Source organism: Rhinichthys klamathensis, unplaced genomic scaffold (assembly GCF_029890125.1).
Source record: "Rhinichthys klamathensis goyatoka isolate OS25496 unplaced genomic scaffold, OSU_Roscu_1.1 h1tg000178l_1, whole genome shotgun sequence".
Lineage (NCBI taxonomy): Eukaryota > Metazoa > Chordata > Actinopteri > Cypriniformes > Leuciscidae > Rhinichthys > Rhinichthys klamathensis.
Genome location: NW_026606707.1, coordinates 1,243,540 through 1,270,405, shown reverse-complemented (window position 1 = coordinate 1,270,405; position 26,866 = coordinate 1,243,540). Strand labels below are relative to the sequence as shown.

Genomic DNA, 26,866 nt, shown 5'->3' with positions numbered 1-26,866 from the left:
CTATATCAGCTCAGCATGTGTGTGAGGGACTGTTTGCAATGAATTCGTAAAATGGCATCACAATCATTGATTATGTGAGAAGAAGGGTTACATACATAACAATGACATCTGCTTCACTGGCATACATCTTTTTTAGTTTTTACAGGTGCAGTGATGAAGGATGCATACTGGCCTTGTCAGAGACAGAGAGCTGTACAATACATTCTTAATAACGTTTTAAGACTTTCCAAGATGAGGGGAAACAAGAGAAACAGACAATAATTCTGTTTGACAAACATTCACACACACACACACACACACACACACACACACACACACACACACACACACATATATATATACATACATCTAATGTTTTTGGTAACCTAAAATGCTTGGTAAAGGTAGAGGTTGGTGAGTCCAATATTATTTACTAAATCAACCTGTCAATTTAGGTGTCTGATCAGGAACAAATGGATCCTGAAAGGGATATTTCTCACAAAAAAAAAAAAAAAAGTGTAATCAGTACTCCCTCGTTTCGTTCCAAACCTGTATGACAGATCACATAAGAAAAAATTAGTTGGACCTTAATTTTTTTAAATGGGGGGTATGTATTTTTAGATCACAAAATTTCCGTTGAATAGTCTTACCCCACAAAATTTTGACATTAGTTCATTGCGTAAATCATTAAATGTAAAATGGTTAAACTAGTTAAATTTTCTATAATTAAAATAAATAAATAATTATATTGCACAGGTCAATCTTGAATTTGATAATGATAAGGAATGTGAAGCGTTAGTTCAATCAAATGATCAACCAGTGCTGCATGCATCTCATGACCCTTCGGTTGGCAAGCATATAAGAACAACAAGAAAACGTACAGGGTCAACAGTCGGGAAGAAGAAAAGGACTAAAAATATATGTGTGCACAAAACACAAGAAGAGGGAGAAGGAGGTCAAGGACGTAGGCACGTTTCCAATGAAATAAAGGCTTCTTTTGTGGACCATGTTCCCAATCATGGCCTATGTGTAAATTTGTAGTTCTGAACGTGCTCCTCCCAAACTTTGTTAATAAAAAAACATCATTTATTTTCTAACTTCGCCACAACCACCGCCAAAACTCACCTACAGGCCATTTTGCACATGTTTACATACATTTTGCTACAGTTCTACAGTAATACCATATTGAAAAATATATTCTCTGAAAAAATGAAATACTGTCAACAATTAGATGTAGCTGAACATCACCTACACAGATGTTAGTCTTTCAGTTTCATTACCATCTATACAAAAGGTAACAACTTAGGAATAATTTTGTACTGCAATGTAAACATGGACCATGTAAAATCTACTGCAGTGAATTCTGAACAGTATTGTTATTCTTGTTTTGTAATGAAAATGTACAAACAAAACCATTGTATAATCAATGCTACCTGTTGTTAGTGTTTTTAGGTTGCTGTTTTATGAGTGACAAAGAATGTTTGTTGAGTGAAAACCTTTGCAGTGTTAAGAAAGATTGAGTTTATTGGTGTATTGGTAGTTTTAGTGCATTTTGAAAGTGAAATTAACTGCTGTGCCAAGTTAAAGGTTGGTTAAAGGAGAACTGTGTAAAGAGTTTTAAAACAAACAAACAAAAGTATTTCCCATACAGAAAAAGTGCAGCCATCACAGCTTACATCGTGGTCAGAGTCAGAGTTTTACTATGTTGCTATATTGACAACATGGTTTGTGAACAATGACACAAGAACTTGTCATTCTGATAGATATAGGCGACTGATATGTTCTGTTTTGAAAGATGAACTAAGGATTTTGGGCAAGTTACAGGCTTTTGCAGGCTAATCTATTGTGTGGTGCTGTTTGTACCAATTGTTTCGAGACTGTATAAGGATTATTCGAGAAATGTAAGGGACTGGGAAAAGCTGTTAGAGGATAATTTGTCTTTTCAGTTGAACGCTCAGTTATTAGGCTATCATTCACATGAAACAAATATAGTTATGTAATCAAGTCACAGCATATATTATTATTATTATTATTTTCCATTCATACATTTAGAAACCGCGATATTGCTCCGCAAAATAATGCAGTTAAACATGCAAAACATCTGCCACTATTGCAATTTCTAATTGAATTGAGCTTGTTACAAGCTACACACCTGCGTTTACAATTAGCTATATTTGGCTGCATTGGATTGCATGTGACGTCACTCTCTATTGCTGACATCACATGATGGGAAAGAGGAGCTGTGGGTTTTTATAAAAGCAGTGACACTCAAGGCACCGAGAGATGAGAGTAAACTTAAGAGGTAAAGAGGTCTGTTCGTTATTTAGCCTATTTGGTGAACTCACTGCATGTGCAGTGGCTGCACACTGTACTTATATGGAAAGTGGAGACTTTGAGTTTGTGGAGCCACTCGCACCTGTCAACATATCAGGCATGAATGATTCACTGTTGAACCTGGGTTTGAATATGTCAGAACTTCTCTCGCCTTTCGCCAACAGCTCGTCTCGTGATTTGCGCCTGGACTATCGCTCTCTCATCACTTCGGCCACTATGTTTGGCTTCGGAGTCCTCGGAAACCTCGTGGCGATCGTGGTGCTTTGCATCTCCAAAAAGGAACAGAAAGAGACCACCTTCTACACTCTAGTGTGCGGGATGGCCATCACGGACCTGCTGGGCACCTGTTTCACCAGTCCGGTGGTCATCGCCACATACATCGCGGGCAGGTGGCCGGGCGGAACGCTCCTGTGCCATTTCTTCTCCTTCTCCATGCTGTTCTTCGGCTCGGCTGGGATGTCTATTCTGTGCGCCATGTCAGTGGAGAGATATCTGGCCATAAACCACGCGTACTTCTACTCTCAGCATGTGGATCGGGCAATGGCTCGGTTCGCGCTGATGGCGACGTATCTGGCCAATATCGTGTTGTGCATCATGCCCAGTTTTGGTTTTGGAAAACACATGAGACACTTTCCCGGAACTTGGTGCTTCTTGGACTGGCGCGCCATGGACCCCGCTGGCGCCTCGTACACTTTTCTGTACGGAGGTTTCATGCTGCTGTTGATCGGCATCACCGTCCTGTGTAATTTCGCTGTGTGTCGTTCACTGGTCGGGATGAGTAAAATGAGTCGCATGGTGAGGGCAGAGGTATCCGGCCAGCGCAGGTTCAAATTAACATCTGCGGCGGAGATCCAGATGTTCTGGCTGTTAATTTTAATGACCATCGTGTTCCTAGTATGCTCCATCCCTTTAGTGGTGAGTTATCCAGCACTACTATATTATTTGTTGTGTACTTCATATTATTTACGAATAAGCGCTATACCAGTGGAGTTTGTATAATCCTGCCATCTATCATAAGTAATTATTAAGTTGTGTACAATAATGTGTATTCAAGGTGCAACAAGGAAAATATTTTCGCACTTTTCACTTGTACAGACTGTACTTGTGTAATATGGACAGAATCGCTATTACTTTCAAAGAGTTGTGATCTTTTCTCACTTTAATGGGATTGAATTTTTGTTCAATTTAACAGGTGCGCATTTTCGTCAACCAGCTGTACGATCCTGCTCACATATCATCGGGCAGAAGTCCAGACTATCGCAGTGATCTCCTGGCCATTCGATTCGCCTCTTTCAACCCTATCCTGGATCCATGGGTGTATATTCTGTGCAGGAAAAACTTATTAACCAAAGGTTGCACGCGACTCAAGCGTATTATCAGACTGGGGAAAGGGGATCATAGTCATGTTTCGGGTTGGATGGATGGTCAGCACTCACCTCCGTCATTTACGCAAAGCAATTGCACGAGTTACGCATCGTTGCGCACAGCCATCTGTAGAAACGACGTGTGTAAAGAGACCTGCACGAACACTAAATCTTATGTGGACCTAACCCTTCGCCAGGCATGGGACTTTGATACAGCCCTGGCTGAGTTTCATCCTTTCAGCGTCGAGCAGAACGGTGTCATGGGCTTTGATGAAGACGAAAGAGCATCAAGCCCCAAACTCCTCACCAAAATTGTTGTGGCTCCACCAGCCGCTGAAATATTAGAAAATAAAGCTGAAATAGTGACCTGCACTTTCAGTACACCAAGTTCATGTGTATCAGAAAAGTGCATGAGACAATGACCTAGATGCCAATCTAGATTCAATCTGTTAAGCACTGTGAGGAAAAAAGACTTTTTTCTCTTTTTTTGTGTCATTTTACATTCACAAATAATTCTGTGAATTTGCTTATTTTGATTCTGAATGATCCTGATTTTAGGATTAAACCATAACACTTGTATATCTATGTTTTGTTTGATGACATGGATGTGTTTAATATGTGGTTATGGATATGCTGCTTCCTTCTACTGTGCTGTACCACATTGCATGCTGGGTTGTACTTGACCGTGACTTGTCAAACTGTGAATAATTTATTAAAGGTGCAATTTATTTTCATCACATGTAAGAGTACAACTGACCAACAAACTCCAACAATTCAACAATCCTTAAAAGAAATGCTTCTATTGTAAAAAGCTAAAATCAGTCTTTCAGATAAAATTATGTATATTGTGGACCATGTATCTAACAGATTCAAAAACAGTCAATGATGATACCTTGATGATACTTGAATTTTGGTGCTTAATAAATATTTTGTAACTTCCAAATGCTCTGATCCATCTGAATTTATGACTTGAATACAGCATTGATATTTTTGAAATGACTCATTTTAAATAATGTTGTATTTCCATAAAATTCAATAACAGAATATAATACTTGTTTAAATGTTGTTTTCAAAAAAAGTGGATGTGATAATACATATGTACCTTTTGAAGGGCTGTCAAAGAGCCTACTGTTTGCAGCCAGAGGGTGTAGTTTCAGCATCAACCAGTAGGGGCGAACTAGCCCATGATGATTACTCTGATCTACAGCCAAAATGCTTCTAAACGGATCATCGGATGCCCATTTTCCACAAGCTGGTATGATTTTTTAGGGTGTTCATGTAAAGTTTGTAATATACTTTGGTTAAAATTACTCAATGGTTGTGTAAAACAACACCCTTCTTACCTCCTCAAAAACAGCTTTGTTCACAGTGACCTGTTTCAGTGCATGTCTCTTTAAATGATAATGAGCAACTGCTTACCCCACCCCTCTCTTCCATGGGGGGTGTCGAATGGCTGAGGGCAGAAACATGCTAATATGGGACAGTCCGTCAGTGGTCGTGGGCGGAGCATGAGCATTATGACATCATAGTGCTCAGAAAATCCAAACGGCCTAATTATTGAGTGTTTAGACTTTTTGAAGATTCATTGTATGGTGATTGTGTCCACACACTGTAAACAAAGACACTTTTATATGGTGTTTGCATATACATTTTGCATCCGATGACCCCTTTAAATAAATGTAGTCAAACTTTACTAATGCTGGGTCACTGAGAACGAAACCGATGCCTGAAATTATTGATTGAGTCTAGTTTTCAAGATATGCTATTGGGTCAGCATGACCTTGGGAATGACGGAGGAGAGATCTCAATTTAAACCAGAAATCATTCAACTACATCTTTGACTGGATCTATAAATATCTCTACGACTAGGTTAGGACAATCGGCCTACTTGCTTTTTAGGCAACACAATAAATGAACTGAGGTTTGCACCCCTGTGATAGTGTCATGCTCTCTCATTTGTCAGTGTTTGATTTAGCAAAGGGACACATTTCTGTTTAGCCAAAGTGAGCAGAGAGGCCTTGTATGTGTGAACAAAGCAGATAACTTCAAATGGAGCAAATGGAGCCCATCAATGCTTGCTGACAGACATGTTCCATTTAATGAATACAAGAGAAAAGCCAATCAGTTGTTTTAATTGTCATATTTGAATTCAGCACATCAAAATACATAATAAATACATTTAATCTCTGAAGTAAATGACTTCTCAAAAGTTGTAGACCAGTGTAACCAGCCAAACCTTGACTTGTTCTCTGCATACTAATCTGGGATAGGAGACAGCACAACCTCATTGCAAAGCAATCCAAATTTAAAAGGTGAAGTGTTTACATTTTTGATACTAACATATAACATTTGACATATTTGTCAGTGCCACTGTGCATTAATTCCTATGTAATAGTGTGGCGTGTGAAATTACCGCGATGCCACAGAATTTACATTAGTCTCGTCTTACCGCAACGTTTTTGTTCAGTACCTCACACTGATGCTAGTCCTTCATTAACACACAAATGGAGGCCTTGGACTCAACATGTCTATTGATTTCACTGCTGCTGTGTGAGCAAACACATCTCTTATGATCTGCCAGGATGTGAAAGGCTTATTGAATGAGAAATGATGAATACTCACTGCTGAAAGTCACAGCAGTCAATGAGGTACATTTTCTTTTGGGTTGTTGTCTGATAATAGAGCATTGCAGTCACCTTGTAAAACTAATAGAAAATAAAAATGATTACAGTAATACTGATAGTTTATCAGGTAAATATGAATTGTCCACTGTGAATATTTTACTTACAATAATAGCCTATATATAGGCCTAGAATAAGATGCAGACTGTATGCATAGGCTACTGAAGATTGCCACATAATGACACAAAACAATCTGCATTTCAAAACAGACATGTTTGAGACTTGCCATCAATTCTAAATGTGTGACTAAAATGAATGGCAGATGAAAACATAGTATGTAGTATATTTAGATCTGATCTTCTTTATATCTACCATCAAAAGCCAATGCGTGTTTGAACCATAGACTGTAAAAAGGTTTGAACCGATATAACTTGAACAATTGAGCTTTGTCGTAGTAGCTTTTTTTGACCAGCAGATGTCAATACCGCACAGCTTTTAAACCAAACACTTAAACGTTGACTAAACTAAGTTGATACAATTTTACATTGTCTGCTGAACTGCCAGACAGACAGACAACGTAAATTACTCATCTTAAGCTCTTTATTGGCGCCTGTCACGATTTTTGAACAATATCCTGGCCACTATTCTCCAAACAATGAAAGCGAATGAGGACCTTCAAATTACTAAAATAATATCACCATAAAGAAGTCCACGACGTGCGCCTTAATTCCAAGTCTGAGACCACAGATTTGTGTGACAGACACAACAAAATATGAGCCTAATCCTGATTATCTTTATTCCATTAAACAGCCACCGGATCCTTGAGTCATTGTCACTGAGTCGATCAGTTCGATTCGTCAATGAATCATTCAGACAGGAGATTTTCAGTGCTGATTTACATTTCGCACACAGTTATAATATGGCATTAGAACGAAGATTTGGAACATAACGGAATATGAACCACTTTAATGATGCATGGTGTTATTGTGGACCATCAGTCCATTCATTTTCATACGGCGTATCAAGGATAGGCCAATTTATTTACAATTTTGTGTCCCACAGAAGAAAGTCATAGGCCTACAGGTTTAGAACGACATGATCAGGTTAGTGAATTATAACAGAACTTTCCTTTTTTGGATGAACTATTATTTTAAAACAATGTTGCCATTTGCTGATTTGTGCTTATGTGAATAATGACAATAATATTAGTTTGATTCTCACGCAAGAACTGGAATATAGATTTTATATACTAGGCTATTAGAACTTTTTGAATTATGGCAGTATAGTTTATGACCCTCTTTTAGCTGTACATGCTTATGTCAACATAAGCAGCTGAGACAGTTTGCAAAATATCTTCAGTGCTCCAATTAAGAAAGAACTATGGTTTTATAATGATTTAAAGGTCAAAGTAAATTTTGTTGTTGTTGCACGAACTGATCTTTCAACTGCAGACCGCTGAAGAGTTCTAATATATTGTGATCACAATGTTGCAAGCATCTGGTCCTAGTAGTGCAGTTATACCTTAAAAATGCAGAAGAGGCTCCAATCTCCTGTTAATTAAGTTCACCCACGGTGTGAGAGGTGCAGACTCACTGCACAGAGGCCCCTGAGCCACAGCCAGGCCAGTCTGTGAGGGCTGCGCTCATTAGCAGCCCGACAACAGATGGAAACGTTCTTTGCACTTTAGCAGATGAGAGGTTCACCTAGGGCCTAATGGTGCTGTAATGTACATACATGTCTCCAAGCAGTCTACCTGACTACCTGATGATTGCCATTAGCTGAACTGAGACAAGAGGTCAATGGAGGGAAAAGCTCTGTGGTGCGGATTAACTTTTTGACGATTTTAAGGTGTTTAATACATAGAGTTAACATGGAAGCATACAAATAAAATCGCACATGCTATATACCCAAACTTAATCTCTCTTGGAAGAGTTTGTAGAAAGATGTAAGACACTTAAAGTGTTTGCTGCTGCGCCTAAATGAAAGGACAAGAATCTTAATTCACATTATGTATAAACAGCTTTATTCCTATACAGAAAATATGAAGTACAAAAATAAAGAGTAACTTTGCCAACAACAACAACAATTATAATTGATAAATAAAACATGTAAAATACTGAAGCAAAGTCATTTATTGTTATCAGCTTTTTAAAACAATATTTTTGGAGCAGCTTTTAATATTGAAACTGAATACAACATCAAGACTCTTAAGGTCAGCAGATTGGGCAGACAGATGGACTCGTCGGAACACAATCCTTTCCCCCCTTATCCTTAGTGTTTTGGAAGAAAACTATTTTAATTTCCTTTTCATAAATTGAATCTGAGACTTCCCAGTAAGTGCTCTGAGAGTTTTATAACCCTTGGAGGACACAAAAAAAGCACCCAATGAAATCACTCAACAGATCATGACAAAGTTATCTACAAGTTCTTCCTACTCCATGAAAACATTTGGGTTAAATAGCTCAGTTTTTCCGCAACCGTGATATTTTGCAGCTGACTTTTTTTTTTTCAAAGCATTGTTGTTATCCATGCTGGTTCATCACGAGATGACAGGGATTGAAGAACACAGGCCAAGGTATAAACAATAAATATAAACATCCACAAGACACATGTGTAGACATAGTAATAAATAAATAACTTAAATGAAAAAATAAATATGATATCTGTTAGGTGTACAGTAAATGCTAAGGGATGCATGGCATCCATTTGGTAACAAAAAGATAAACAATGACAAATGCATTGTGGTCATCATCTGTGTTGATAAAAGAGAGCGCTAATGAGCCTGCTAAAGCACAGTCTGGTAGACATCACACTCTACGGTGCAATCAATGTCATTTTATTACTACATATAAACATATAAATGCTAAAAATGTCAGGTAAGATGTATCAAGAACTGACTTTTAGCTCAGTATACCTGAATCTTTTCACATCTTTTCACAATTTAGACCTATGTAATGCTCCCCTAATGTATCTTAATAATAATATTTTTATATCTTATGTACTTTGTATATTAATATTTGATGTACCATCATAAATAAATCATAAAAAAAACATTTCATTGTACTACTGGACTAGACAGCCCCTATTGGTTAAGCATCAAATATTCTTTTGTATTTTTAGATTTTATTCACTTTATATTTATCTTTCATCAACTTTCTATATTAAAACCTGGCCTTATGGAACACGAACCCTTTTAATACCTCTTACTTTATTTATGGTATTAAAAAGGATTAAAAATGTAAGATAGAAAAATAGTTCATATAAGTCCTGTAAAAATCCTGAGAAATGGAAATCCTACTGCAAATACAATCAACCTTCAGCGCTTCCAGCTGAAAGGGTAATACTAACTGGCCTGTGTGTTTTCTATGGGCTCAACTTTTAATAATACTCTGCATATGTTTGTGCAATTACATTGTGATTACACCATTAATGTGCTGCTAATGAACGATCCAAACGTTGCTAATCTGGCTAAAATATTACATGCCAGATTGAAGGCCAGGAAAATGGGCACTGACATCCAGGATCAACAAATGAGTCTGACAAATGAAACTGGGTTTCGTTCTGTATCCAAGTCTGATGAAACTCCTAGTAAGCAAATGCTCGTTGAGTTATAACATGTAGTTTTTGTTTATAGAGCCATTCAGATGGACGATCCAAAGTTGCAGTTCTTCCATCCGCAAACTCTCTCCATGTTGAGTCTCTTGTCGACATGGTCGAATCATATTCTAACACCATTCAAGCTTTTCTGTTGAGGCTTGGGCTGTCGAGAACTGGCTGTTCTGACTCACTTACAGCCAAACCAAATTCCCTCACAGTGTTTCACCACGGCCAACCCGCCCGACCTCGTTCTGTAGCCACGGCCCAGGAGACTTTCCGATTCCTCCTTTCCTGTCTTTGACCATTGCACAATTTCTTCAGGTCACGCTCCCCCTCCCCTCATTCAGCTCTCCTCATCCCACGCACTCGCAGTCCGCAGCGGAGAGGGACTTGATGGTTCGCCAGGTTGTCGCAGCATCCATGAAGGAGACCGGTTCATAGCCCGTGGGGCGGCAGCAAGGGTGTGCGCTAACCTTCCTAGCGGTGCGCTTGGGCAGACTACCGTTGGCCAGCAGAGTGCGCAGAGCCAAGTCGTAATTCCCGCGAGACCTCTGGCAGAAGCCGACGCAGAACTTGAAGAGGACAATCTCGTCCGAGTCGTAGCCCATGCCCAGGTCCCGTACGCGCATCTCACGTTTCTCCACGCGACAGTCCCGACTGCTATGCCGTCCCCTGCTGCTCTTCTCTTTCTTTTTCTTTTCCTCCTTCTCTTTTTTCTTCTTTTTCTTGCGCACTCCTTTGGTCTGTATATCAGAGGTATCCGGTGAGCGGGGGGAGCGTTCCCATCGTGCTGGCTGCTGGTCGTCCTCGACAAGAACAGATGGCTCTGTGGGAGAGAAAAAGAAAAAGACGTTTATCACCCGTTTCAGGCCTGAATAATTCCTTATTGATTCATTGAAGAAATGATCCCCAGACATCCGACTCACCAAACAGGCCGTGCCACGGGGAGTCACTGCCCTCCTCAAGCTCTTCCTCAACGTTTGGAAAAGGCTCCAAAGGCGGCTCCTCCACCCCAGCACCAGCAAATCCCACAGCAGCTTCGGATTCTGCTCGAAAACGCGACCTGCCTCCTGCCACTAGCGGCAGTAGAGACATCACAACCCATGCAAGCACCTGAGCAAACAAAGCAAAGGCGGATGGCAAATGAAAGGACAATTTTTCACAGTAATTAGAGCATCTCCAGGTTACTTGAATCAATGGATGTCCTAGCAAAGAATTTGCCCGTTTATACACACCTGCCAGCGTTTCCTGTGACATGGTGCGTTTGTGACTGATGGCATGGCTGGCATTGCTCTGATCCAACTCCTCGGCCACCACCAAACTCCCACCTGCATGCAAAGAACAAAGAATGGCTTTATTATACAGTGACCTACAGTTATACAAGTACATACCAAGGCAGGTAATGTAAACTCCAGAGCGCAACATGCGGGTGACACATACACATGCATACAAACGTATAATAAAAGGTGTCCCATTCATCACGGTCATAATGCCTTTAGAAACATGCTCATTGTTGTTATAGAGAGAGACCAGTGCGATCTCTGAGCACGACCGGTGCTGACTTGCCTGCGGACAAAGCTACAGTGTTAAAAAGAGCCGTTGTCCATCAAATAAACTGCCTTGAAGCGAACTCTGTCAAAAGCATTCTTGATGTGGTTAGATTGCAGCGAGCAGAAGGAGCCTCGTGCTCTCAGGGGGTCCTACAAGCCACAGAGATACAGAGAGGTTGATAAGAACTCTGAGCAATGCAGATGTTTATTGACTCATTGCAGTGTGTGACTGTGTAACCTGTGCTGGGGGCTTTGATTTATATCAGGGTCAGGAACGGGGCACAGTGTCTCAGTTAACACCATTCAAACAGCAGGACTCAGTCAAACACGGCAACCCGAAAATGATTGATGAGGACAGACCAATTATTTGCTAGGGGAAAAGGGATGGCAGGCAGCACAGCAGAGTATGCTGTGCTTGTATTTTGGTTGTGTAGAGATGACTGAGGCTGGATTCCTTTCTCTTGCTAACCTCTGAGAGATCCGCTCCAGAGGAAATTAACTGATGGCACACTTAAGTCCAATTTACTAGAATTAACTCACAATAAAGCAGTTAGCCACAAGAGGATGTGCCTTCATTTTAGCATGGTTACAGGGTGTTGTTAGACACAACATGTTCATGTTAGTGATGTGAAGTGGCTAGTAGTGCTTACGAAGAGCCAATTTATAATAACAGCAAGCTATTGTGCATATTGCATATTTTTGAAACATAAAAGAAGTTTGTTCGTTGCAGAGTATAGGGATGTGCCGATAGGGTGATATATTTATAAGCCAATATTATTTATCATATTTTTACTATTTCTACATAAAATAAACAAATTGCAGATATAAAAATTCTACAATTTTGGCTTAATCAATAAAAAAAGTCAAATCACCCATTAGAAACTCTACCGAATTTAGGTATCACAACTTTATAATGTACAGTATGAAAATTGGGATATTTGGTAAACATTACATTTAACTTATTAAATTGTGAGTAATTAACTTTGAGTGTTAGATGACAGTAAGGGGAAAGTTAGGGGAAATGAGCATGCACAATTAAATATCCAATTTAAATCTCTAATATTGGCAAACAACCAATATGTTACTGATATAGTTCATTCCTAAAGCATCATTTCTAAGATGCTCTTTTCCATACATTTAATGTGTATGGTAAAGACGACTGTCCTTGCTTCCAATCCACTTTCATTTGATCTTAATTTGGTGTTCAAACGAAGAAAACAAGCCATACAGGTGGGGAAAGACATGAGGATAAATAAATGACGAGAGATTTTTCATTTCTGGGTGAAACTATCCCTTCAAGCCTGCATTATGGAAGTATTTAGGCATAATCGAATTTCAAATCACATTAATGGGGGCTGAACACTCACTCACTCTACCTGTCCTGTTCTTTCTGCATCATTTGCGATGACTCTCATAATGTTAAAGTAACGTCATCGTAAAGTTTTAAGGGTCAGAGGATCTTTTCTTATGCAGTAGGAAGTTATCCTGATCTACTCACAAGCTCACCTTTGGACAAAAGTACTTTAGAATGATATACAGAATAAATCTTTACTGCCAAAAAATAAAAATAAAAAGTAGTATTTTATGTACTCCTCAGGGACATTAAAGATGTCTAAGGCTGTATCTTAAGATCTTCAGTCATCTTGGTTTATTGGCTGCTTAAGGCAAATGTAGAATTTATGTCTTCTAAATCCAGCCAAATAAATATGAACCCGGTTTCAACAGCTTCAGGACATATTTATGGTGTCTCTGGAGGCCGGCTTCAGCCGAGAAAGACCACATATGACCAGAGATGAATGTGGACATGCTGTCAAGAGGGTTTATGGCTTGGATTCCCACTGAAATGTGACTTCGACCATCCTTCTAACTCCTGCATGTGTTGCATTAAAATCGAAGTGTTGTTTATGCGCAAGGATTTATTGTATTCTGATGATTTTCTAATTATAATTGTATACATATCCGAAACCTCCTTAAATATGCGGCACTTCATCTAAACTGCCATAATTGCTTTGATCATAAGTGACATAAAAGCATACGCCCTGAGCTGCATATGTGATTGTTTGTTTATAAATGGTTTGCGTGCGTGTGTATGAGTGTTATGGCTGTGACTCTGTGAGCGTACACATCTGTTTTCCTGACCACAACAATCATTCTTACAGTCTGGCTGGCTTCCCTCCTTCACTCTTCAGCTTCTATCCAGCTGAATGTATTAACCCAATGCAGAATAACCAGGCTGACCGTAACAAGCAAATCAATATCAGACACCTAAAGAGAAACAAGACCAGCTCCACCACAAGAATTCGGAAATTCATCCATTGTAGACTATGGAAGTGCAATCTGGCTAATAGGTTGGTCTGCACTCGGGGTCTGTGCGGCTCATTTCGTGCTGTCAGTTTCTAAATAATCCCCTTGGCCTCTCGTTCCCTGGCGACCCCCCACCTCACTGCTTCCTGTAAGCTGAGCTGGCATGCTGGGGGCGCAGGCCAGAGGTTATGATAAGAGCACTACCTGCCTCTCAAACGCACAGCGGGCCTTTACAGCCAGAAAAGCATTGAAAACGGTTTATGACACAACAAATTCACACTTGCAAATTATTAGTTAACAGCTCCTGATGAGGCAGGCAGGCATCACTATTATTATTGCTCACACTACGTCAGGGGCTTGTTCTACACTTCCAGTTCCAGCCCTAAGAATTCAGCTTCGGTGCATAACCTGCATTTCCGGCGACATGACAACGTCCTCATTGTAGAACATCACTACTGGTATTTATGAACAACAGCAGAACTGATATCTTTCTGACATTATTTTTTAATTTTATTTCAACATTTCAGCCATAAATAAATTATAGGGCTACATGTTAGATTGTTCATTTCCTGTCTAGCAATGTATGTCTATGCTGAAATACAATTAAATAATGGTTTGTATTTTAAAAAAACATCATTGCGAGTCATTATGTAGTGACTTGTGTTTTGCACTTCAGAACTTCCGTTAAGGGAGCGTAGTGAGCATTGATGCTCCCTGGTTTTTACAGTGCATTGTGGGACTTTTTAGTGCAAAGTGCTGGCGTAGACCTTAAATAATACGATCAATAGCAAAAGTACCTCTGGGACACGCAGTGTTGTGATGCGTATAGTTACATATGTCTTACGACTTATGAATGTGTCTATGTTTATTTTTCTTCTGTCATCTCTAAAAAATGGTCGGTGCAAATCAAAATGACAGTTAAATTCACAGTAGCTCCGGTGAAATTATTGCACTGGTTTTCTCTGGTTCTGAATGCAGCAACTGGGCACTACACATGCACTGAAGTTTTGTTCAGAATACATAAATGTACATTTAAATGAATATGCGAATCAGATTGTAAAGTTTAGAGTTTATATAAACAGAACTTTCAGAGAATGAAATCTGATCGGATCGGTTCTGATTGATGAAAATTAGTGCATGTAAACTATTGTCGTCGTAATAATTCTAGTTTCTTAATGGTTCCATGAACGATTCTTTAAGTATTTCTAAAAAAATAAATATATGGAAAAAACAAATACAATTCCATTGCCAAATGATGAGATCATTTCAATAACAAATACATTTACGGTAAATCACTATAGCAAAAGGTGTGTTTACATGACTTTTGAATGACTTCAATGTCTTTTTAGAGAATGCAATTCAATTTTTGGCCTTCACTATATTAAATAAGCAAAAAAAAAAAAAAAATAACCTTCTCATTATTTTTCATAAAATACTAATAACAAATCTCAGTGTTCATTTATAAATACATATTTGTCATGTGAACAACCAGTTAGGAAATTTAGGTCTCAAGAGTTAGCTGAAATCTGTGTTAGATTCACTTAAAGTCCTGTCAATAATGTTATCCCTTGAAACTCATCTTTGATTACCGAAATTACATATTTAAAAGTTTTTTTAATGTTAAATTAATCATAACATTTCTTAATGTCTTAAAATAACTTGAATGTAACTCTACACCATTGCCTCATATAGGCCTACACGCAATTCTATGAATATGCAAATTAGCCCCGCCTCCACTCACTCACAACAGCTCAGAGATCCCCTCTTGATGTGATTGGTTACAAGGTAGTTTGTGGCGTCAGAAACACCAGCGATTTCAAACCGTCTTTGGTTCACTGCAGTTTTAAGAAGAAAATACTCACCAATCGTGTTGACTTATGAATTTTAAATCATATTAAAAACACCACATAGACATATAAACAACATTAAAAGCTTGATTTTCACCACTGGGGGACTTTAAGAGTCAATAATTCAGGATTCAGGCTACACTTGTTCTGCTGTATGTTTGTTTCACTTAACAAAATTGACTTATAAGAGTCATTCTTTTGGTTGTACTCCATGTGTCAAACCCTGTTCCTGGAGAGCCACAGCCCTGTAGAGTTTAGCTTCAGCCCTATAATTAAATGCACCTGATCCAGCCCATCAAGTCTTCTAGACTTATTTGAAAACTACAGGAGTGTGTTTTGGAGCAGGATTGGAGCTCCAGGAACTGAGTTTGACACCCCTGCACTACACTGTTCACGCTGTAGATTCAGCCCAACACTAATGAACAAGCACATGTAAAGATCTCTTATGGTTTTTCTTTATCCTGTGTGAACTGACCATTTCTAAGACGTGTCTTTGTGCAAACAATCTATTATACAAAGCTCTTCCATGAATATCAAATCAGTGAATATAATTAGCAGCTCTTAAGCAGGAAAACTGATTTACTTAAAGGCAACTTATTTACATCTTTACAAATGAGACATAAGAACCCTCTAGATTTGGTTTCAGATTTGGTTAGGGAAGCCCACACGGTCCTCACAGCACATAAACTCAAGAGAGTGTGTTTAAAGTGCAAACCCGCACTGACCCAAACTGTCCAAATCTTCCTATGCAGTGAGAAGCATCTTCCACAGTCCCTCACACCCACCTCTAGAGGTGCACCTGGTTGTGTTTAAGTGCCCTAAGCAGTGTCTTTGTTGGCCAGTCGCTCTGCGCCTCTTGTTAACATGTGAGCTGAGGGTGCCTGAGGGACGGGACCATGCGGCTGCACTCTTGAGAAACTGCAGAGCGGTTCTGACGGCCTCTGTGCTGGGACTCATTGATTAAAGGCATGCTTCAAACGCACAACCTGCCCTCGGGCACTTACATGCCACCGTTAAAGAATACGGGAGTATCACAGTGGCGTCATTGTGACTAACGTGGATGCCAGACATCTCACCCTGCAAAAACTCATTTCCGGGAGATGGCACTACACCCCACCCCCCGTGAAATGAAAAAATGACATTATAAACTATTATTACATTCATTTGTGTAAGCCGCATAACACAGGTTCGTTCATTAAATGGTATTAGTGTGCCGAAAGTGAAAGTGACCGAGGGAATCCCAACATAAGTGGTCACAGAAGACCACTTTTGATCAGCGGGATTCAGGGATATTGTATATAATATGTAACACAGTCTCATCCCAAGACGTCATCTGTCTGACGCTTTTGACCATACGTCAACATCCGACGTTTTAGGGTACCCTTTAACGTCAGTTAGATGACGATCCTAGGGCGTCATCTAACTGACGCTTTACCTTTAGCGTCAGTTAGATGACGCGGGTAGGTTTAGGTCTGGGGTAGGGTTAGGATTATAGTGTCATCTAACTGACGTTAAAGGGTACCCTAAAACGTCGGATGTTGACGTATGGTCAAAAGCGTCAGACAGATGACGTCTTGGGATGAGACTGGGCTGTAATATAAGGATATTGCATATCAAGATGCGGGAGCCTCCCGGACCTTACGGGAGAGGTGGGATGTCTGGGATGCAAACTCCTAAGTCGTGACGACAGATGCAAATGAGGGGCTGTCATTTTAGGGCTGTTACGAGGGTGTTGACTTTTGTGATGTGCGTTGGAAAATATATATCAATATACATGATTAAGCAGATGATTAGTTAATTATGATGTTTAAAAGTAAAAGCTGACATGATCATTTTTTCCTGGAATTTGAGCCGTAATCTGTCTAGACTGGACTCAAGTTGGCGCATAAGCGAGTCTCAAGAGAGAACCCCTGCGTTATTTCACTGTCCCCCTTCCATCTCGGACAGAACCATTAGAGGTGTTTGATGTGCCAGGTCTACCTGTCATTAATGATGAGGAGCAGTGGTGTGGGATAGGCCACACTAAATCAGCCAGCCAATAAAAGACACCTGGTGAAAGCAGAGATGCAAAGTACACTACACCAACCTGGCCTGCTTGATCATTGCCAGAGACGCTTTTATCCGGGGGTGTGAACTTCAGCCGTGAGGTGCGTGTTATATATCTATCCGTGTTCCCTCCGGCTCACTAAACTCCATCGGCCTCAATCTCCAATCCAGAATTGGCACATGCAAAGAACAGGCAGCATGCATGTCCTTTCAAGTTCATAGGTCTTTCCTTCTAACAGTACTTATTACATACACCCTGTATATAATGTATTGGACCTGTTACAACGGACTGCATTTTGGCTATTTGCAGATATCCGAGACACTGGTTTTATGACATTTTAATGTGCTTATGCTCCAGAACTCGAGTTCAATCGCAGCATGTCTGAGTGCGTGACATCCAAGCGTATAATTCAATAATCCTTCTCTGGCAAAAGGTAAGTTCTCATTACTGTCAGAGTCCAGCCACTGGAGAGGTGAAGAGAGAGCGTACGCGGCCAAGAAAACCAGCATTACCTGTTTGAAACCCTTTACTCTTTTGTTCCAGGATCCAAGGGGGAAAAAACACACTGATTATTGGATTGTGAACACATGTGGTTTTCAGACCACCATTCATGTCATTGAGTGAACATGATAGCAAAAACAACTTCCATTAATTGCTAAGATCCATCATTCAGGTCTCTGCTGCTTTCAGTTTTTCTCTTAGACAGACTCTTGTTCCAGTACAGCATACTCATATCCATAGATAGTTGCGTGTAATGAAAGAATATGAACAGCAAACGCAAAAAATGCACACAGTACAGCAAACCTAACACAGGGGTCCTCAAAACAAGACAATTCTCAAAAATACAGGATCTTTATTGGTATTCAATGGTTCCACGAAGAACCTTTGATATTTAATGGAACCTTTCCATTGCACAAAAGCTTCATTATAGTGGAAAAAGGTTCTTTAGATTTAAAAAAAATATTCTTTACACTAAGAAAAAAAATGGTTCTTCTTAAGAACAGATCGCTGAAAAGTTCTTTAAGCAACCAAAAATGGTTCTTCTATGGCATCGCTGTGAAAACCCCCTTCTGGAACCTTTATTTTTAAGAGTTTATTCAATTAGAGGTCTCTTTTAATCAGATTCATCTGAAAAGACCTTTTAATGAGTTCAATTTGTCAACACAATAATGATGCAGTCAAATCAACATCATGATGTGATGTGCGCACGTCCTGGGTCGTTCCCTTTTGACTTCTTACGGCACAAAATTCCTGAATTCACGGTACATCAGCAATGAAATCAGCAGTGTTCGAGTTAGAGGCTGTGAGCCTTGACAAAAGAGGCAGGTTGGTTGGTAGGCTTTATTTTTGCTACGCAAATGCAGTGGCCACTGTTTGCATTCCACACCACACGGCTGCATCACGAGCCTGTCGGAGGGAGCTCAAGAGCGCGTCCCTTCCTCAACTGGACCACACAAACAGCTCGCTCAGGCACCTACAAGCGTGCATAAATGCACATATATATATCACAATACAAATGGCTCAGATTAGGATCATTATTTATCATCTCATTTAAAGCTTTTTATTAGGGATCTACTACATTCCTGCCTCCCAACATGTTCCGATGTCTGTTAAAATGATTCAGTCTATTACTAAAAACACTCTCATGCATCTTACCCACTCATGCATTTCAAACCCCTCAAAATAGTTTCGTTCTAAAATTCTCTAAAATTATTATAGTTTCTTTAAAGTAGAGATGGATGATATAGCATTAACACATTGCCTCTTCCCTGGTATTGATTACTCATTTGTGCTAATTTCCTCAGTTTTTACATTTAGATTAACTTTGCTGTCATCTATGTCATTTACTCACCCTCAAGTTGTTTCAAACCTGTATGAATTTCTTTCTTCTGCTAAACACAAAATAATATATTTTGAAGAATGTCAGTAATCAGCAGTTGATGTATCCAATTGACTTATTGGTTTTCCTACTATGGATGTCAATGGGGTCCATCAACTATTTGTTTACCGACATTCTACAAATATTTTGTTCAGCAGAAGAAAAAAATTCATACAGGTTTGAAACAACTTGAGTAAATGATGACAGAATTTTCATTTTTAAGTGAACTATTCATTTAAAGATAATCTTTAAAAAACACTAATACATTAATAACACTGTTAAATTTAGACTAAATTAAATGGCAATTTGTTCATACTGTACATTATAAAGTTGTGATGCCTAAAAACACTTGTAGCATTAAAAATGTTTTTATTTTAGTTTATTAACACAAAACTGTACAGAATTTGGTCCCACTTTAGCTACTATGTACTTAGGTCAAAAAAACTGTTTGGTACAATGTACTTATTGTGTTCATGTGGTATTCCAAATCACTTTTGCTGCTAGCAAGGTGGGCTATGGGTAAGGTTAGGAACAGGTTTGGTAGTATTGTTAGGTTAAAGGGTGGGTTAAGGTGTAAGGGAAGGGTCAAAAATGTAACTAACTATAGATGTAACTGCAGAAATTACAGATGTAATTACAGACAGGTATTTTTTAGAAAAATATAAGTACAACCTAAAATATGTATACATGACAAGTGTATTGTATCCACTGTATTCAATTATACTACATAGTAGTTAAAGACACTTAATATAAAGTAGATCCCAGAATTTGTATATATTGGCCTGCCATATATCATCATCCATTACATCAAAACAACTATCAGCTTTTCGGTATTGGCCAACATGTTTAATATCAGTGCATCCATACTTTAAAGCTTATTTTGCTTAATCTAAAGAACAAAACAAATTTGATTTTCAAATGAGAAGAACGTGTTTGATACTCAACCTGATGATCAGTGATTTTTATTTCTTTAATAATGATCAGTAACAGACAGTATCAGTATTAATGAACACAGTGAGTCTTCCTACTTGATGCTCAGCAGTAAAATCTGTCCTCCTTCATTTATGATCAGTAATAAATGCCTATCCCCATTCACTCATCTACTTCACACCCCTTATAAATTTGCTAAAAATGTATACATTAGTCATGTTTTTCTAGATCTAAAGAAAATCAGCTATCATTCACCTGGCAAAACATTGTTAACAGGCTGATTTTATAAAAAGGGTCAGCATTGCAACTCTGAGAAGAAGATCTGAGCTGACAGCCAGCAGTGGCACCAAGTCATAAATTTGAGCTGCAAGATTATTAGAGAACACATTTTATAGTCCAGATTCGTAAAGTCTGTGCCGAGCAGTTCAGATGCAGTAGCTAATGTCGTTTCCTGTCTGAAACCCATCCTGAACAACAGCTTTACCTTCTCTTCATTAAAGTGTCTTGCCTTTTGCTTTGATAACCAAATACAGCCAGATTAACTACATTTAAAAGGGACCGACAGAGCGAGAACACTTGGATGAACAAGTCCTTAAATGGGAATAAATTAGGGAAGAGAGGGTAATGGTGAAGATAGTATTTCCCTCCCGAGGCTTAGCCTGAGCAGTCACAGCGACCTCTAAAGAGAGAGAGAAAGAAAGAGAGGGATAGACTAAGCAACTGAATACTCTATAAAAGGAAGCCAGAACAGTTAGCCTTCAGATAAGAGTTGGTGGCTTAAAAGAGAGAAGCTTCATCACTGAATTCACATATCATATACAAACCAATCCTACGCACTCAGTCAACTTCCAGTAATGCTTCTTTTTACAGTACAGTACTTACGTGTACTTACAGTGTACTTACCTAGAAAGTACTGGCTAATATAAGGTAAGTACATGGGTTAGGGGTAGGTTTAGGGGTAGGTTCAGGGTTAGTACCTAGTTATTACCATTACTATAATAAGTACATAGTACATGGGTAACAGGACTGTAAAAGGAAGCGTTACCCTACTTCCTAAGCCATCGACCTGTGTAAAAGACCACCTAAAACCTGCTCTAGCAGACTCTTGGTTTCTAAATTAATCCACAGGTAATTATTTCAACCGAGGCAGCGCTCGAGTACAGAGGCCAGCCCATCCTCATAGGCCTTTATGTGTAGCTCACGTCTCATTTGTTCAAATTAAGCTCAGGGAGGGGGAAAAACTAGCTATTAGTGTGTCTGGATGAACTAACGACATCCAAAGCGTTTCCATGTCGCCCAGTTGAGCCCCAGACAGGCTTCGAGTAATGACCTGGCCCGCTCTTTCAAAGGCACCGACGCCACCATGATTAATGCATCTGACCTGGCAATTTCGGAAGAATACAGCTTATTGTATTAAAGACTGCTTCCAGCCACAAACATGGGTGTACAATAAGTCCACTTAACATTCTTCGCTATCAAAAGTTTGGTAAGAGATGTTCAGATAAAGAGAAAAAGGTAATATCCCTCATCAGTGTCATGAATGAAGTCTTGAGCGTACATGCATTTCATCTGGCAAAAACACCAACAATTAAGCGAAAACCAAGGGTCAGACCTGGTGAAACTTTTGTGTGCATTTATAAATTTGTTTTTATTGTATGAGCAATAGTCTGAGTGACTGAGTCTGAGGGTCAAGATATAAACAATCACAAAATCAGATTTTCTTCGTGCCACAATCAAGGCAAATGAACGAGCTCTGTCAAAAAACAATTTGCGTGTATAAAAAGACTGTTATAAATCTGCAGAGTATGAGGAATGCAACAATGGAGCTATGCATCAAAATGAATAGCTTTTGCTAATCATTTTTGGTAACCACAAGAGGGAGGACGTTCAATCTATTTTACAAGGGGGAGACTGTGTGGAATATCCAGATTGTGTAAGATAAGCATAATCATACCAATGGCAAAAAATAGGTCAAAATAAAAGGTCGGGGAGTCTTAAAGGGATGATTAATCTCAAAATAAAAATGTCCTCATGTTTTTCCAAACCTGAATGAATTTCTTTCTTCAATGGAACACTTTTTTTTTTTGTCCACAAAATGAAAGCTGTTTTGGAACCCAAAGTCCAAATCACGTTCACCAAAGGAGGTAACTAGAAACAATAAATCGCTCGATCACAGGACTGAAACACCATCAGTAAGTCATTATTTATCACTTTATTATAGATTTTAAATATACCACAAAATAAAAAGTGTTGTTTAAAAAGTCTTTAGGTAGTTGACATTTAGCTAACTATCCTTGGGGTTCCAAAATGACAATGTGGCTCGCTTGTGTGATGAACTTCCTGAACACTTCCTGAAATTCCTTTTCAAAAGCCAATCCCCCTTAAAAGCCATTGAATCATTTGCACACTGGTTGGCACCATGATGAATTTTCTAGAAACTGACAGAGGCCCATTCAGATGGAACACAGACAGTTGCACTGACCCTTAGAGAGAATGAGCTCAGGTCAGCTAAGGCCAAGGGGACGTGGACCCTGCGGTGGAGTTGCAGGACACTGTGAGATATCGCAACCTTCTCCTCAAAAGCACTCATATAATCTCTTCCTCACACACATGCCTGTACATTTCTGTCACATTCTAAACCCAGCTTAGTTATTGTACATGCCAGTTATCTTCTTGATAGGTCTTGCTGCACTAGATGCCAGTAGCAATGTCCAGTGTATGAATGTGTCATCATTTAAACCTTCCTACCACGCTGCTGAAGTTCGGGAATGTGCACATGAAAACACAAGGAGGGAGGTGGCACATCTACGCCGGGGGTTTGAGAGATCATTATATGACATGAAGAAGTAAAACCTTCAGAGGTGAGAGCCAGGTCAACTAACACATGAGTGACCGAAGAATTGGAGGGAGAAAAAAACCCTCATCCGTGATAATAAATACAAGTATGTTGCTTTTTTGCCTTCCCATGTGATTGGTTCTCAATCGTGGTTTCGGAGGACCTCAGCGCTGCACATTTTGGATGTGTCCTTTATTGAAAACACCTGATCATATCACCTGCTTATTACCTGACCTGAATTGGGTGTGTCAGATTAGGGCGACATCCAATATGTTCAGTGTCGGGGTCCTCAAAGAAAACGAATGAAAACCACTGCTCTTTAGTGAGGCAAAGTAAAATACAAAGCATGTAAGCTATGCAAAAACACACATGGACATGTCATTGAGGTAGGTGCGGTGCTAGTCCAGGGCTGATCTGAAAGCAAAGATTCCAGAATGACAGCCATGAAAATGGAAATCAGTGCACAAAAAATGAAATCCAAGCCTTCAGTGGAATCTGATATTTGAAATAATTTGAATAAATCGAGTTCAGCTCACATGTGGAACTCATATGCTTCTCTGAAATGTATTGTAGGCTACACTATAAAAAAATGATGTGATCAATAAGTTATGACAACATATATTTTTACATTGCTTTAACTCAAAATAAGTTGAGCAATTTTCAACTTTTATATGTTATACAAGATGACTTTAAAAAAAATTTATCTTGTATAACATATAAAAGTTGAAAATTAATTACATTAAATTACATTTAAGTTGAAAGGACTTAAACATCCAAGTTGATTGTACTTGAAAATTTAAGGCACTTTTAACTTTTTTTTTTACAGTGTATGTTAATCATAAAATAACATTTATTTACAATAGGTAATAGTAAGTTGTATAGCTATGAAGTCAACCAAACAGCAACAAGAAAACAGATTTCTGTTTAAAAAAACTTTTTTTTGAGAAGTGTGTTTAATGTTAATTAATGTTAACGTTTAACCACAAGAAAAAATGTCCATTTTGATTAACTAAAACTGCTTTAAAGTGGAGACGACTTTCACTTTAACCAGAACGATATCTTTCACTATTTACGCTGTTGAAAACATCCCTTCCGCATCCCCCCAAAAATGTTTTTTTTTTTGACAGTTTCCCTCTATCCACGGCAGCTCAATATCAATAATCACTCTAAATAAATAAAAAACGACCAACCAAAGCATGTTTGTTTTCAAGAATAGGCTAAGTTCAGCAGGCTGTGAGAACAGAATGACAGGTAGCTTGCAATGCCTCTCAGACCACACCTGATGACACCCGGCTAGAAGTTTCAATTACACACCAGCCGTCTAATGTTAATTGCCTGAGGGGACATATTACAGAGGTCTGATCCAAAGCCGTTGACAATCTATAACTCTATCAATTCAAGGCAGCCGAAATGTCAAGAAGTTGAAGTTTTGCGCGTTACCGTGCGTATGGAGTGCTTGAGCGCGAGCGTGCCAAATCCTTACAGCCTCGCGCTTCTCGTAGGCAGCTTGTCTTCGCGAGTAAAATCCACACGCGCCTCTGTAAAGCAACTGACTTTCTCACGGGTATGTCCTCTTCTAAAAGCGAGAGAACAAACTCTTCAAAGGAGAGGAAGACGGAGAGGCGCCTCCCTCCGTGGCCAAGCGCCTCTCTCTCTCTTCATCTTGTGAGATGATCCTGAGAGGAATGAAAATCAAAGCCAATTTTCCATGACTGGCTTAGCAGCTACAGTAATGATTTAAATAATGTTATAACAATAACAGCTAATTTTCGTCGTCATTTATATAAATCTTTTAGTATTTGAGCAGACATTGGTTTCGTTAAGCCCATAGGCTATTTCTATCGATTCACATAGGCTAGTTTTCCTATTAATCTGTATTAAAACATAATTTCCCATTTTCCCGCATAAAGAAAAGGGTGATAGTTTTAATATGAAATAGGTTACTCTCCAAAAATCAAACTCCAACTTAACAAAAGTTCGAAACATGATTAACAACATTGACCAATTTAAGAATTATAATAGGCTAATATAAAAGCCTATCGAAACGCTGCTGTAATTTGAATCAATATAGGCTTAATGTGATTTTAATCAGTTGTTGTGATTCATGTTCCCGTAGCCCACTCAGTCTGTGAAAGTGAATGTGAGAGAACATCCATCCTGCTTTCATTAACTCAGTCCTGAAATGAGACACTTTACAAGCTTATTTATGAAAGAAAATGTAAATGTTAATCAGACATTTAGAAATAAAATCATGCACGGCACACTTTGTCTACAGCATGCTGCATTTAGCTTTAAGCTTTAAGAGGGATGATGACACAAATCACGAATTCAAGAACGACCTGTGATGTGTAATCTTAGCAATGCAGACTATTTAATGTGTAATTTATCTAATTATTTGCTGGAACAGTTTACAGATTGTTATTGTTAGTAGGCTAGTTTGTAAATATGAAACGTGTACAGTATATGGAATATTGTTCTGTAAAATGCTAAACGTCCAATACCGCGCATCAAAATTCACTTATTTCCCTCACTTTTCATAACAGAAATGTTTTAACAGGCAAATTATGACAAATTTGTCCGGTGAAACATGTTATTAAAAAAGAACACGCATTTCACCCGGTATGTCGGATCGCTTCGACGCTTTCTTGCTCATGGTGCCACAATTTATCCGAATATCTTTCTTTTTTTTCATACTATTTTTAGCCACTCCAGCCTACTATGTTGAATGCGACACAGAAGATTATAATAAACGAATCAATTTATCAATAATAATAATAATAACCATAATAAAAATTAAACAAAATAAATCGCTAGAAACTCATTTAAAACGTTTTTTCATCTCGTGTGAGATTAAGAATTCGCAACCCGTATAGCGCGCAGGTAGCTTGGCTATTTTAATTAATACCGAGCACAAGTTGATTTTATGATGCACAAACGTACATAAAATAAAATTAATCATGATTAAGGAAGACATAGGTACCGATAAATGACTTACAGGGACACCCAGAAAGAGAAATTCTCTCATCATTTACTCACCCTCATGTTTCGTTTCTTTCTTTCTTCTGTGGACTGTGGATCACAAAAGGAGATGTTAGACAGAATGGCCATTCACCTTCACCTCATGGAAAAAATCCCTCACATAAAGCCTAACATCAAGGGTGAGTAAATGATGAAAGAATGCTAATTTTTGGCTCAGGGTCAGTACAGACTTTTTCATTCCGTCAGTTTAGGTCATTGACTCTAATTTTAAATGTTAAATTTAAATGTCAGATATCAGGTATCCTGATTTTCATCACATTGCAGTCAACCTCAAGCTTATACTTATTTAAACAAAACAATGCTTCAAAGACCATGCACTGCTGCTTTTGACAGTTGATATGTCTGCATATAGATGGCAGAGATGAAAAACTCTCTGGCCCTTGCTCTGCAAAACCTGCCCTCTGCTCCCCAAATGTCCATCAGTGTAGTTCCCTCCACCCACAGACAAGCGCTAACTTTGGCACTCCTTCCACTACAAACACCAAGCTCAAAGCACAAAGACTGGCCAAACAGGGCCTTGCTCGCTTTAAGCTTTCACA

At 38.9% G+C, this 26,866-nt stretch overlaps 1 protein-coding gene across 1 annotated transcript; it reads left to right on the top strand.

Annotated features, from left to right (window-relative positions):
- Positions 1–2,121: 2,121 nt before the first annotated feature.
- ptger4c (prostaglandin E receptor 4 (subtype EP4) c) lies at positions 2,122–4,125 on the top strand. Its single transcript, XM_056260788.1, has 2 exons — positions 2,122–3,228; positions 3,506–4,125. Exons 1-2 carry the CDS (start codon positions 2,263–2,265, stop codon positions 4,097–4,099), a joined length of 1,560 nt encoding a protein of 519 aa, XP_056116763.1. The 5' UTR covers positions 2,122–2,262; the 3' UTR covers positions 4,100–4,125.
- Positions 4,126–26,866: the final 22,741 nt, after the last annotated feature.

Bases quoted from the DNA above. Each gene is read 5' to 3' on its own strand.
- ptger4c (XM_056260788.1), top strand. From the start codon at position 2,263: ATGAGAGTAAACTTAAGAGGTAAAGAGGTCTGTTCGTTATTTAGCCTA. The intron at 3,229-3,505 runs GTGAGTTATCCA...TCAATTTAACAG, and splicing joins TATGCTCCATCCCTTTAGTG to GTGCGCATTTTCGTCAACCA.